General features: G+C 31.0%; 2 protein-coding genes across 3 annotated transcripts; both read left to right on the top strand.

Moving 5' to 3' along the window:
* The first annotated feature begins 300 nt into the window (after nucleotides 1-300).
* LOC122499563 lies at nucleotides 301-5,899 on the top strand. 2 transcript variants are annotated; one of them, XM_043608000.1, is made up of 3 exons: nucleotides 301-386; nucleotides 2,600-3,009; nucleotides 3,175-5,898. In XM_043608000.1, the coding sequence occupies exons 2-3, from the start codon at nucleotides 2,682-2,684 to the stop codon at nucleotides 3,966-3,968; spliced, it is 1,122 nt and encodes a 373-aa protein (XP_043463935.1). In that variant the 5' UTR covers nucleotides 301-386; nucleotides 2,600-2,681; the 3' UTR covers nucleotides 3,969-5,898. The 2 variants fall into 2 exon arrangements, with proteins under 2 accessions (XP_043463935.1, XP_043463933.1); XM_043607998.1 differs by having other exon boundaries at nucleotides 2,600-5,899.
* Nucleotides 5,900-8,009: 2,110 nt separating this feature from the next.
* On the top strand, nucleotides 8,010-10,077 carry LOC122499564. The gene is made up of 3 exons (XM_043608001.1): nucleotides 8,010-8,823; nucleotides 8,930-9,181; nucleotides 9,392-10,077. The coding sequence occupies exons 1-3, from the start codon at nucleotides 8,401-8,403 to the stop codon at nucleotides 9,776-9,778; spliced, it is 1,062 nt and encodes a 353-aa protein (XP_043463936.1). The 5' UTR covers nucleotides 8,010-8,400; the 3' UTR covers nucleotides 9,779-10,077.
* The last annotated feature ends 3,158 nt before the right edge of the window (nucleotides 10,078-13,235 follow it).

Below are 13,235 nucleotides of genomic sequence, written 5' to 3'. Positions count from 1 at the left end.
TCAATAGGGACCCGAGTCCAACTTTAGCTGGTTAGACATATCGTGGTCTGTAAGGAAAAAATTGGAGAATGAGTTAAAAGAGAACAAAATAAGTTTTTCTAAACCTTTGCAAAGATCAATGGTTTCTTGGTAGGACGAAATATTAAGTAAAAGAAAAAATGAATATTTTTTAATATTTCACGCAGTTTATTAAAAAAAAATAAAATTTCTACTGTTGTATTTTAATAAAATAGAAGTATTTACAGCGTGGTCACGATTTTAAGATAATAATTGTATTGCTTACTACGACCACAGCTATTACTACTATAAAAGCTTTATGAAGATACATATATTTCACAGTAGAACGTACTATTTTATCTCGAAAGAACCGAATTAAGAATCTTACGGTGAGTAATTTTATATTTTATGGTGTTAGTTAAAAGAGAGTGGCTATTTTATTTTGAACATAAAAATATAGTGTTTTTGAACATATAAATTCAAGACTTTTCCACGCCTTTTTCAAGATTTTAAAAAAAATTTAGTCTTTTTAAATTAAAATTTCATTACAAAAAAACTATTCTCTATTATTAAATGACGCATTGAAATATAATTATTTTGTTACGAATTATCTAAAAATTCTATACAAATAATCAGCATAAAAAAATTAAAACTCGGTGGCCACCTTGTACAACTAAACATCCTATTTCTTGATTGACCTTTACATAGAAAACAAGTTGTAAATCCAGATGTTCATTACATGAACATTTTGCTTCCTCTTTACGATCAGAAAAAAAAAATTTGCTTCCTCGTGAAGGAAGCATTAACGATAAATATATTTCATTTTTAAATCATTTTTAATACAATTTAACATTTATAAAATAAAGTTCATTCATCTTAATAGAAAAAATACAATTTTCTTATACAGTAATATGAATCTAAATAAACAAACAAATTTTTAGCTAAAAAGTGAATTTTTCAACTTTAATTGTAATTAATTCTATAATTTGCAATAGAATATATACTTTATATACATCAATCGAATCGTCTTGATGCAAAGAATAAGATTTTTGATTTATTTTTTAATAAATAATAGCATTCTATTGTACAGCAACATGATTTTTAAGAAAAAATGAATTTTTATTAAAAGTGCAAATTTTTTGTCTATAATTGGTTTTAATTCTATAAATTTAAGTAAAACGTATACTTTATATATACCAATCGATCCGTCTTGGTGTAATGAATAAGATTTTAGAAATAAATGAGTAAGATTTTCTTACACAGCAACATAATTTTGCGGAAAGAACTCATTTTTTGGATAAAAATGCGATTTTTCAGCTTTAATTGTGATTAACTCTATAAATTCTCATACCATTTATACTTCTTATATACCAATCGATTCGTCTTGATGCAAAGAATAAGATTTTATTATATATTAACTTCAATAAACAACTTAAAAAAATTTTTTTGAAAAAAAAAATTTTTTAGAAAAAAGTCAAAAAAAATTTTTTTTTGGAGAATTTTCTAAAGTCTATCAATCCATTTCGAGATATTTTTATGATAAATATACCTGGTAAATTTTAGCCAAATTCGTTAAAACCTCTTCGAGTTATCGTGTTCACAAAAATCGGGATCCACACACATACACACACATACACACATACATACATCCGGACAATTGTTCAGGGTCTTATATAACATAGTCCCATATAGAAGAAAATTTGTTAAAAGGAATTTTAAAAATTTTGTAAATTAAACGACTACAAAGCTTCCTCACGAGGAAGCAAAAGATATTTATTATTCTCCTAGAAATAAATTTAAAAATTGTTATTTAGCATATCTTTTTGTAAACGTGGATTTTCTGTTACTATCTTATTAGTTCGTGGCAAGAGTTTTTATTACGTTTGTCACAAACTATTAAGATTGTGATTCATGCGTTATATGAAATTGAACTTCCATTTTAAGTTGGAATAGATTTAATGAAAAAGGTTAAGGACAAAGCACATGTAAAAGTATTATTTACAGATTGTCCATTACATAAAGAAAGCTATTTTATTCAAAACAAATATGTAATCCCTGCTTTCCTCGGCGCGTTTTTGAGACGCAAAGTATGCCTTTACTTCAAGCAGCAGTTTTACGGTCCTAGGACGAGAAAGTAGTCTTTTAGGTAAAGACTACTTTCTCGTCCTAGGACCGTAAAGCTACTACTTGAAGCAAAGCCATGCTTTCCCTCTCAAAACGCACCGAGTAACCGCGGATTACATTCTCGTTGTGTATAAAATGTCGTGTGTACCTCGGACGCACGCATTTCTCGTCCTCGCTTGTTTATAGTACTCGGCTTCGCCTCGTACTGCAAAATCAAGCTCGGACGAGAAACTTGCGCTTTGCGTCCTCGTTGCACAATGTACTTTAGTATTTTCCTACACATAAATTTTAAAATAATATGTTAACTTCTTCCCCTTTTCATAATAAAATTTTTAAATAATTTTTTGCCAAATATTTTTTTTAAGGCGTTTGTATACCTGCACGTTTCTCCACTGAAGAATTTGCTGACAATGAAACAAATCTTACCAATTCTTTCTTAAAAATCGGATCATATTGGATATAACATTTGTATTTTCAGGTTACATGTAAAAACATATATACAACAGTGTAAAACTCCGCTTAATCAGTTATAACCTAACAGGAGGACGAAGTGCATTAGAATGGAGACAACAACACTTGTTTCCTCTATATCAAACAATCATTTCTTTTCTGTCTGTCACTACATAACGACTTTAAGAATTATTTTCAATAATAATAAACTGATTTCATCTGCAGTTAAAAGTGAAACAGTACCAGTTGTAAATGCATTTTTTGAATATCTAAACATGTCGACTAATGAATCCGTGGCAAAAATTCATCTTTTTGAAGAAATTCGCAATAAAACTGATATTTCCGGTTTCAAAATGCTGAATAACTTTCAGGACGCTAACAGATTTTATAAGTATATAATTAATGTGGCACTGTTTGCTCCGCATGGCAACATTACAGGTAATGTAAGAAATATTTTAAGGAATAACACAAACAAAAACTTTTCCAATTTACAGAAAATTTTGTTTCACAATTTTTCAAAGAATTTCATTGTTAAAAATGTTTGCTCGTTAAGAAAGGAATATGGAAATCTTAATATTCTTGCAATTAAACGAACCTTTGCAGAGTATGTTTTACCTATTTTCACTGAAATATGGAATGCAGAGAAAAATTTAAAGAGTATACAAATGAACGATTTGAAAATAGTAAAACGGTTCAGAAGACAAGAAAGTTCGTCAGAAGACAGTGATAGTAATGCTCTAGTAATTGATGAAGACTCACCTGAAGAAGAGGATCAAATAAGAAACAATTTATCGCCTGATAGATGGTTTAATGTTAGAAATACTATAGAACACAGAGAACTTTCTAACACAAGATATTCAAGAAGGATGGATGCTATTAAAACAGCTGCAAAATTCATCTCGTCAAATGTGCCAACGAGAACATTTACTGAAGCTGTGAATATGTTAAAGAGTTACATATTATCTGTAGATGATGACAATTCGAATTTACTGACATATGCTCAATTGGCTAAAAATTATAGGAATTACATGACGATTATGGACTTTTATTCACTCTGGATGATTGATAATAACAAATACATAAATGATGTGCTATATGAATCAAAGTTTTATTTTCCACATGCTTGTGGACAATGTTACTTGGAATTGATGACACTACTTAACGTAAGAACGAGCTCTATTTTCAGTTACTATTATGGTACTTACATCACACACTTAGATATTTTACAACGAAAAATCAGATTTGAAGATTATTTTAGAATTTGCTATGAATTAAACGAAACGCAAGAACTTCGTTTTACCAGTCATTTAGAAGTTGCACTTTTGAGAGTGGCTCTTAGACAATGTGATGAGGAATTTAATGAAGATCCAATTGTATGTGTATGTGTATGTATATGAAAAATCGTTGCGGAGTAGCAGACGTTTCTCAATTCAGCAGGAATAAAATCAAATCCCATTTTTTAACCATTGCTGAAAAATATAAACGAATTGAAACATTTGAAGAAACCATTGACAATCAGACAATAATATATATGACGGTTGAGTCCATCGAAGAAATGCCAAAAGAAGAAAAAATAATAGATATTGTAAATGAGCTAAATACTATTTATATGAATGGACATAAATATTATATAAACGATGTTCCGCAACTTCAGACAGTTATTACCATTTAAAAATGGCTGCTTAAACGTAAACGTAATTTCAAAATGATCTTTCCCCAATTTGGACACTTATTGCAAAATCGATAAAAATACCAGATATCCTAAATTTTTGTTCTTTCATTTGCGACAAGAAATTTGAAAATTACAAATTTAATTTGCAAAATTTACAAAATTTGAATTTACAATTTTTTCCATATGAAGTAAAAATGTTATCGCTATGAATTATTGTACGCAATCTTTAAACACTACCAGTAAATTGTTAAATGCACAAAAAGAAAATTTCTCTTTAATTTCTAGTCTTTTTTTCTAGGGGAGAGTGGCCTTCATATAAAGTACTTCAATTTTCTAAAAAATGACAGATTAAAATTTTTTCTCATTCTAGATATAAATTACTTTTACGTAGACAGACTATGTCAACAATTTTGCGGCACGTAGGTTATTTATTTTCAAAGAAAAATTGAAAAAACTGTTTTTTACTTACTAAAGAAGAAAACTGCTGAAAATATAATGACGTTTTTTATTGAAACAGAAGGTTTTAAATTAAATAAGGTAACTTGCGATTTTGTTCACTTCGGGTGTCAACTATAATATTTCGATGTATTAAAAAGTTTTAAATCTTGGAAAAATTTACTAAAAACAATTTTTGGTGTGAACGTTTGTGTACACAGTGAGCCAGGCAACATTAAACCACACAAGTTTATTTATACAGTGTAAGTAGAAATATTATTTTCAAAGTAAGTTCCTGTGTTTTAATAGAGGTGGTACAAACATGAGAAATTTCATATGATATTGAGCGGTCTATATAGACAGATAGAACTCCTAAGAGAGTCTGATCCAAAAGAGTCGCCAGATGTAGTGGCGACGCTTAGCGACATCAGGGGAAAAGAAGGGCGAAATCATAATTAGCTATCCAAATTCAGGAGCGTTAATTTTAAGTATTCTATGAAGGTCTTGCTTATTTACATATTTAACCGTTTAAAAGGTAATTTTGAACATTTTTCGGTTCGTTTAATTAATGTTATTAATACTTATTGTTAGACATTGTACAAACATAATTTATTAAAACATATTTCAACTATAAATGTCATGATGAAAATTTTATCACGTCTTTTTGTCATTCGATAAAGTATAAACGGGTTATCCATCAAATTAAACTGTACCGGTTTCAAAACACTAAAATTTCTTTGTGAATAGATTCATCGGGTTATTCAGACCATAAGCCGAAACCTTTGTTATCATAAAGAAATTCTAAACATTGTAGAATGTGGTTAAGAATAATATGTATCTTCAAAGATTCTGATACCTCGGTTGCTTTAAAAGTTTTTCTTAGTTCTTTAATGTTTTGGCAAGTACCGCACTGTTCGTATTTTTTTATTATCAATAATTTCCTTATCGTACAGTTTATCTGCATGTTTAAAAAGCTTTCTGCAATCATTGCCTTCAAAGATTTCACCTTGGTAATTTTTTGGGTCCACTTTAACCCATTAACGCCCAACTCGTGAAAATTCTTTGGTCATTTTCAAGCTACGTAATTATAAATAAAACGGTTAACAATTTAAACCAGAGGTACATTTTCTAAAGGTTTTGGATGTGCTCTTTCTGATTCCGGTGTCAAAAATAAATTTCGTCCAAACCAAAATTAAATATGTCGGTTTTAATGTCAAAAAACACAAAAAAAAATTCATTTTTTCAAGTTTGACATTTTTTTTCACCTTGAAAAAGTATAAGAATAAAATTCTATTTTCAACCATCGGTGCATGAAAATTATACACTTTCAAGAACCGTAAAGTAGAATTAAAAATTTCAAGATGGAGGACCAATATGGCGTCAAATCTAAAGTAAAATTTAAAAATTTTGGGCAATATTGGTCAAATTGCCCAAAAGTCAATGGATTCGCCTGAATTTTGTTACTCGGGGGTTTTTGGGGTCGCTGATTACGAATATAAACTTCATTTTCAAAAATTCAAAATGGCGGATCCAATATGGCGGACGAGTTTTACAAAATTTCATTGAATTCACTTGAAACTTGTCACTCGGGGGTTTTTGGGGTCGCTGATTACGAATCTGATGTTACTTTTTCAAAATTCAAAATGGCGGATCCAATATGGCGGACTAATTTTTTAAAACTGATCAAACTCACTTGAAACTTGTTACTCAGGGGTTTTTAGGGTCGCTGATTACGAATATAAACTTCATTTTCAAAAATTTAAAATGGCGGATCCAATATAGCGGACGAGTTGTACAAAATTTCATCGAATTCACTTGAAACTTGTCACTCGGGGGTTTTTGGGGTCGCTGATTACGAATATGAACTTCATTTTCAAAAATTCAAAATGGCGGATGCAATATGGCGGACAAGAATCTTCAAATTTCATTCTATTGACTTAAATTTTGTTACTCAGGGGTTTTTGAGATAATTTTGAATCTCTTGGCAGACAGCAAAATTGGAAAACTCATTTAATTGGTTTTCGGTGTTGTTTATGCACATAAACTGAAAAAAATATATTTATGGTACTGATATAAATATAACCAATTCTCAGATATTATATTGATGTATATGGAACTGACATACAGTATTGCTGTTTCAGCCATATGGAGTGTAGAACAGCCATATGTATGTGAGAGACAGTAATATGTATGTGAAGAACAGAAATACAGTATTGCTCTTTCATCTATAATACCTTACTATACTCGTATGACAAAATCGACAATATCATTTTTTTCAGTGTAATTAGAAAGAAAGCAAGTTTATATATAGTAGGCGATACATATATGCACATTCTGTAATTGCTATTGGTGGTCCACGGTTGAATCTGAAGTATAATAGGAATATTATTTTTTACATACGTTATGTTTCTCTGGCCTTTTATAATGGCATAAATTATTTATTTTTTTGTTTTATCCTAAAGAGAGGCAGTTTTTTCATACAGCACGATATTGTCATTTTTGTGTATAGTTGTTGCATTCAGTTATTGATTTTTAACGGTTGGGTTTTTAGAAATGCCGCCGAAAGCAAAACGTGCTAAAAAGTCATACACGCGTGAAATAGAATACCCCAAAAACCCCCGAGTAACAAGTTTCAAGTGAATTTGATCAGATTTAAAAAATAAGTCCGCCATATTGCATCCGCCATTTTGAATTTTTGAAAATGAAGTTCATATTCGTAATCAGCGACCCCAAAAACCCCCGAGTGACAAGTTTCAAGTGAATTCGATGAAATTTTGTACAACTCGTCCGCTATATTGGATCCGCCATTTTAAATTTTTGAAAATGAAGTTTATATTCGTAATCAGCGACCCCAAAAACCCCCGAGTAACAAGTTTCAAGTGAATTTGATCAGTTTTAAAAAATTAGTCCGCCATATTGGATCCGCCATTTTGAATTTTGAAAAAGTAACATCAGATTCGTAATCAGCGACCCCAAAAACCCCCGAGTGACAAGTTTCAAGTGAATTCGATGAAATTTTGTAAAACTCGTCCGCCATATTGGATCCGCCATTTTTAATTTTTGAAAATGAAGTTTATATTCGTAATCAGCGACCCCAAAAACCCCCGAGTAACAAAATTCAGGCGAATCCATTGACTTTTGGGCAATTTGACCAATATTGCCCAAAATTTTTAAATTTTACTTTAGATTTGACGCCATATTGGTCTGCCATCTTGAAATTTTTAATTCTACTTTACGGTTCTTGAAAGTGTATAATTTTTATGCACCGATGGTTGAAAATAGAATTTTATTCTTATACTTTTTCAAGGTGAAAAAAAATGTCAAACTTGAAAAAATGAATTTTTTATCCCTCAGGCACGAAAATGGTGCTATTTCGTGTCTTCCGAGAAGGTAGAAAACAACTCATTCTTCCCTGCGGGTAAAATTGAGTTTCAGTTCTCCCTAGGGCAAGAAAAGTGGGTAATAATGAAAAAACTGGTCAAAAATGGCTCTTGTTTAACCTATGCAGAAGCATTTTTGACTAAAGCAGTTTCGGCTGTAACAGAGACAACGTACGCTGAACGGGCAGTACACTCTCAGCAGTCGTATGCGTCGTATGCGCAAACGCCGTGTAGCGCGCCTTACCTTGTCTTTCCGGTCTTTCCTAACCTCAGTATTTCGCAAGAAGCACATGTTGACAACTCCTTTCATATTCGTCAAATATTTTTATCATTTTACAAACAATGAGCAAAGAAAACGAATTTCGCGAAAGTGATTTACCTCGAGATATTGCTGAAGCCGCTGATGCTGCTTTAGCAGAAGTGATACCCGAAAAGTCGAAAGATAATTATGAAAAGGTTTACAATGCCTACCAGGAATGGAAAATTAGAAAAGGGATTACAGTAACGTGTGAAAAAGTGCTATTTGCCTATTTTAAAGAACAATCAGAGAAATATAAACCCACTACTTTATGGTCCCAATTTTCAAAGTTAAAGTGCATGATAAATCTTAAGGAAAAAATCAATGTTGACAAATTTGCGGAAATGACGGCGTTCTTAAAACAAAAATCGAGAGGATATAATCCTAAAAAATCTAAAGTATTCTCATCACAACAAATTCAAAATTTCCTCGAAAACGCTCCCAACGAACACGACCTGGATAAAAAGGTAAAATTATACAAATAAAATACTTTAATTCAGTTATTATTACAAATCAATATTAATACTTTATAAAACGCTATTTTTCAAATAATTATTAAATTCAAATTTCTAGGTAATAATTCTTTTCGGAATTTTCGGCGCATTTAGAGGTGGTGAACTCACTAATGTAACCATTAAAGACATTGAACGTCAAGGAAGTCTTTATTGTGTCAAAGTCCCCACAACGAAAACAATGAAGCCTCGCTCATTTGTAATTCCTGGAGAATATTGTTCTCTTATAGATAAATATATTAAATTGCGTCCAACAAGAGTTACCACAGATCGGTTCTTTTTGAATTACCAGAAGGGAAAGTGCACAGTTCAGGTAAATAAATTTGTCTAAGGACATGTTTGCATATTTTTAATATTTATAAAAATATTATTTCATTATAAAAATTTAATACCGAATGTAAATAATATATAAATAAGTAATAAGTATAGTAAATAAATAATAAGTAAAAAATATTAACAAATAATAAAAACTAAAATATAAAAACTTAATATAATTAAAATACAAATATTCTACTATTTACAGGTTATAGGGAAAAATAAAATTGCTGCAGTTCCACAAAAAGTTGCTGAATTTTTGAACTTGACAGATCCTGAAAATTATACAGGGCATAGTTTCAGGAGAACATCAGCAACGATGCTTGTCGATGCTGGTGCAGATTTAATGATGTTAAAAAGACACGGGGGATGGAAAAGTTCTGCGGTCGCTGAAGGCTACGTTGAAGAGTCCATGGCAAATAAAAAGGAAATAGGGAGTCTTTTTTCGAAAATGATCGATATGCCATCAACCTCCGCCTCCGTACAAATGTCAGTAGAAACTACTGCTGGACCTTCGAAAATTTTGCCAAACGAAATGTTAAAAGATAAAAATTTTAATTTCACGAATTGTAATATCACTTTTAATTTAAAGTAACATTATTTTCTACAAGTTCCTTCTCGAGTTCGTGATATTAAAAATCTTTGTGATTTAAAGTATTATATGTATTTTCAAACCGTTACGTTTTTTCAAGTCTACTAAATGTTTATTTTGACTTGCAATTTATAATATTTTTAAGTTGTTTTTTGTTCTTAACATGTTTTAAGTGTTACCTAACAGTATTTAGGTTTAAAGTAACTTAAAAAAAGACTAAAAATGTCTTGTTGACTGATACATTAAGAGATTAAAATTATTATTTTACAGGTGATAAAATCACTTTTAGCTTTAAGTAAAAGCTTTTACTGTAAGTTTCCTCTCGATTACTCGACTTTGTAAAAAAAAGAAGCTATTAATGTTAACTTTGTAAGTGTTCGTTTTGAAATTAACAATAAATTATAATTTATTGTTTGTATGAGTACTATATTATTCTATATAACCTAACCTTTAAAGAAATTAAAATAGTGTCAACAGAAGTATTCATATTTGAAGTTGGATTTTTTTTAATCCATAACCTCACTTTTTTCTAATCAAAAGTCAGATTGTTTATTAACATTTTGAGATGGAATTAAGAAAACTGCTCCCTTTGTAGGCCACCCTAAACTTTTTTCAACATTAATATGAAGATAAATTATTTACATTTAAATTGTCATTAAAAATTAATCTTTTGAGTCGGTTTTTTTTCAGTCGGGGGGCTCCGCCCCCCCCACCCCCCGGACGGGGCTCCGCCCCTGGACCCCGTCGGGGGAAACCCCCCGAACCCCCTCGCGGCAAAACTGCTTCTACGTTTGAATGTATATGAGTAAACTAGTTTATAACAAAACTATGACGTCTTGACACGACATTCGAAACCATAACTTCAATACAATTTGCATAACAGTTTTTTGACATTAAAACCGCCATATTTAATTTTGGTTTAAACGAAATTTATTTTTGACATCGGAATCGGAAAGAGCACATCCAAAACCTTCAGAAAATGTACCTCTGGTTTAAATTGTCAACCGTTTTATTTATAATTACGTAGCTTGAAAATGACCAAAGAATTTTCACGAGTTGGGCGTTAATGGGTTAAGTTTCTTAGGCCATTTCGTGAAATCATTGGCGGTTTGTTGTCCATTTACTGTCAATAACAGCAGCCGATTATTTACATAATTATTAAATTAAATAAGTACTGCAGGTTATAGTAGCTTTCTTTAATTTTAGAAACTATGCAAAGGATGATGATTTTGTATTACTGGTTAATGGAGCGTTGTTACAGGACCTATCTCCTTCCGAATATTTTGATCGTTTGGTCGGTATAAGAGCATCCGATTTTTCTTCATGTTTCCTCTTAGAAAACAACGACTGTAAAATTTTAAAAAATCCCTGGCCTGAATATGCTATAATTTTTATGAAATAATCGCCAACCATATTAAGGTACTCTACGATGGTTTAGTCGGCATGCACGATTGGCCTAAATTTTTTGCCTTCGGACCCTTCGACATCAAACTCTTGATTACCTACTCTATATTTGTCTTTCAAAAAATTACCTTTTTCAGTCGCATGGTTTTTATAACTGTTGGGAATTTCTTTTCTACCTGCGTCGCGTCGAATGTTCAAATTTTTGGTTTTGAATATTTTTCCAGTGTTCTCTTTTAGAATAGAGAGAACAACCTTGTCTTGATCTTTTGCGGGAAAGTTCATTACGATATTTTGTAGATAATCGGCTAAAAAAACATTTTTCTTATTACTACAATCATGACGAATGCCTTAGCCAATTTCTCTAAAACAAATTTTACAAATTTTAATATCTTTTTTTAGATCTCTTAAAAGCGTTTGAAGAACTATAACTTTTTCCTGTGCATGAAGCTGCATATAAACCATTTTCTTCCGTTATTGCTACTTACATTTTTATTTATGGCTCTTATCTATAATAGCTTTTGTATGACCGTTACATCTTGCAGTTAAACAAATGTAGCAGTTGCAAAATTCTTTGTCTCTCCTTGGTTCTTTTTGAAGCTGTAATATCAAGTTCTTGATATCTCGAAAAAAGCAGCAGCCAGGATTTTTTGCTAAATTGCATATACTTATTTTTAACATACATTTATATGGCTTTGTGCCTTATTTCTAACCTCGTCGCATACAGCAAACACAAAAGTATTACGTGCAATTTTTGCAACCTTCAGATAAATGTAAAAGACTCTTCCTATAATGATTTTTTCGTCTTTTTTGATGTTTTATCACAAATAGCTGAAATAATTAATTCACATAGTGATTACACTGGAACCTGCGAAGAGAGGACGGCAAAAGTCTTCTACCTCTCTTCATAATTCGTCCTTAACGCCACCTTGACGTTGAAAAATGTAAACATTCAGGGTCATAAAGCGAACCGTAAAGACGTGGTTTTTGACAAAATTCATTTTAATTGTATAAGTGTTAACAAATTTTTTTAAAAATATGAAATATTACCCGAAAACGGATATTATTATATGTAAACAAAATTTATTAACACTAACAAACTCTATTACGGCAATAAAAAAATATTGCCCGAAAGAGAGTACCCTCAAAACAAACGCTTCTGCGTATAGTATTCTATTTCTGATCCCGCCCATTTCTTTTCCCCTGACTCTTTACCGCGGCGCGTCTATACCTAGTCCTCTCTAGAAAAGACCTCTCTTGGGGTTTCCAGTGTATTACAATTCAGTACTAATGATCAATCAAATGATGATAATTTTATTCGAGATATATATAGTGGTAAAATAGTAACTGTAGGATTATGGTTTGGAAAAAAGAACCCTAACATGAATATTTTCTTGAAACCGTTCGTTGAAAATATGAATAAGCTTTCTGAAGAAGGAATACAATGTCAAATTGAAGGAAAAGATAGAATCATAAAATGTTTGCCCTTATTGGTTGTGTAGACTCTGTGGCTTGAGCTTTCCTACAATGCATCTGTCAATTTTACGGTATATATGGGTGTAATTGGTGCCTTCATCCTGGTAAATGGGTTTATCATGAAATCTCCAACACAGGTAGTCACAAATATCCTTTGTAACACAAATCAATTCCTTGTAATGCAAACGATACCCTCAGACACATGGTTCTACCTACAGAAAAAATCCCTGTTTTGGAGTGAAACAACCATCATAGCTCATAAATTTGAATAAGTTTGACATCATTCAAGGATTCGACACAGACATTCTTAGTGGAGTGGAAAAACAATTCGCCAAAATTGTGTTTGGAACGAAAAACGTATCGTCCAATTTGATTACAAAGAAGGAATAATTAAAAAAATAATCTAATACTGTTTATGTAATAACTTTCCAAGATGCATTTGAAATTTGTAATCACTTGTGGCGTCAAAAACAAAATTTAAAATGGTTCCAATTTATAATGGTGTTGTTATGATTTAATTCATATATAAAAGATTTTGGTTGGGATAAAATGTTGGAAAAACTTGTGAATGATTTAAAAGTAT

The sequence above is a fragment of the Leptopilina heterotoma genome, unplaced genomic scaffold, assembly GCF_015476425.1.
Source record: "Leptopilina heterotoma isolate Lh14 unplaced genomic scaffold, ASM1547642v1 Lhet_17, whole genome shotgun sequence".
NCBI lineage: Eukaryota > Metazoa > Arthropoda > Insecta > Hymenoptera > Figitidae > Leptopilina > Leptopilina heterotoma.
Note: the sequence above shows the minus strand (reverse complement) of the source record. Positions and strands in the feature narration are given on the sequence as shown.

What these genes read in the sequence shown, in the direction of transcription:
- LOC122499563 (XM_043607998.1), top strand. Translation starts at nt 2,682, where the DNA reads ATGGAGACAACAACACTTGTTTCCTCTATATCAAACAATCATTTCTTT.
- LOC122499564 (XM_043608001.1), top strand. Translation starts at nt 8,401, where the DNA reads ATGAGCAAAGAAAACGAATTTCGCGAAAGTGATTTACCTCGAGATATT. An exon ending in AACACGACCTGGATAAAAAG is followed by an intron (nt 8,824 to 8,929) that starts GTAAAATTATAC and finishes TCAAATTTCTAG; the next exon opens with GTAATAATTCTTTTCGGAAT. An exon ending in AGGGAAAGTGCACAGTTCAG is followed by an intron (nt 9,182 to 9,391) that starts GTAAATAAATTT and finishes TACTATTTACAG; the next exon opens with GTTATAGGGAAAAATAAAAT.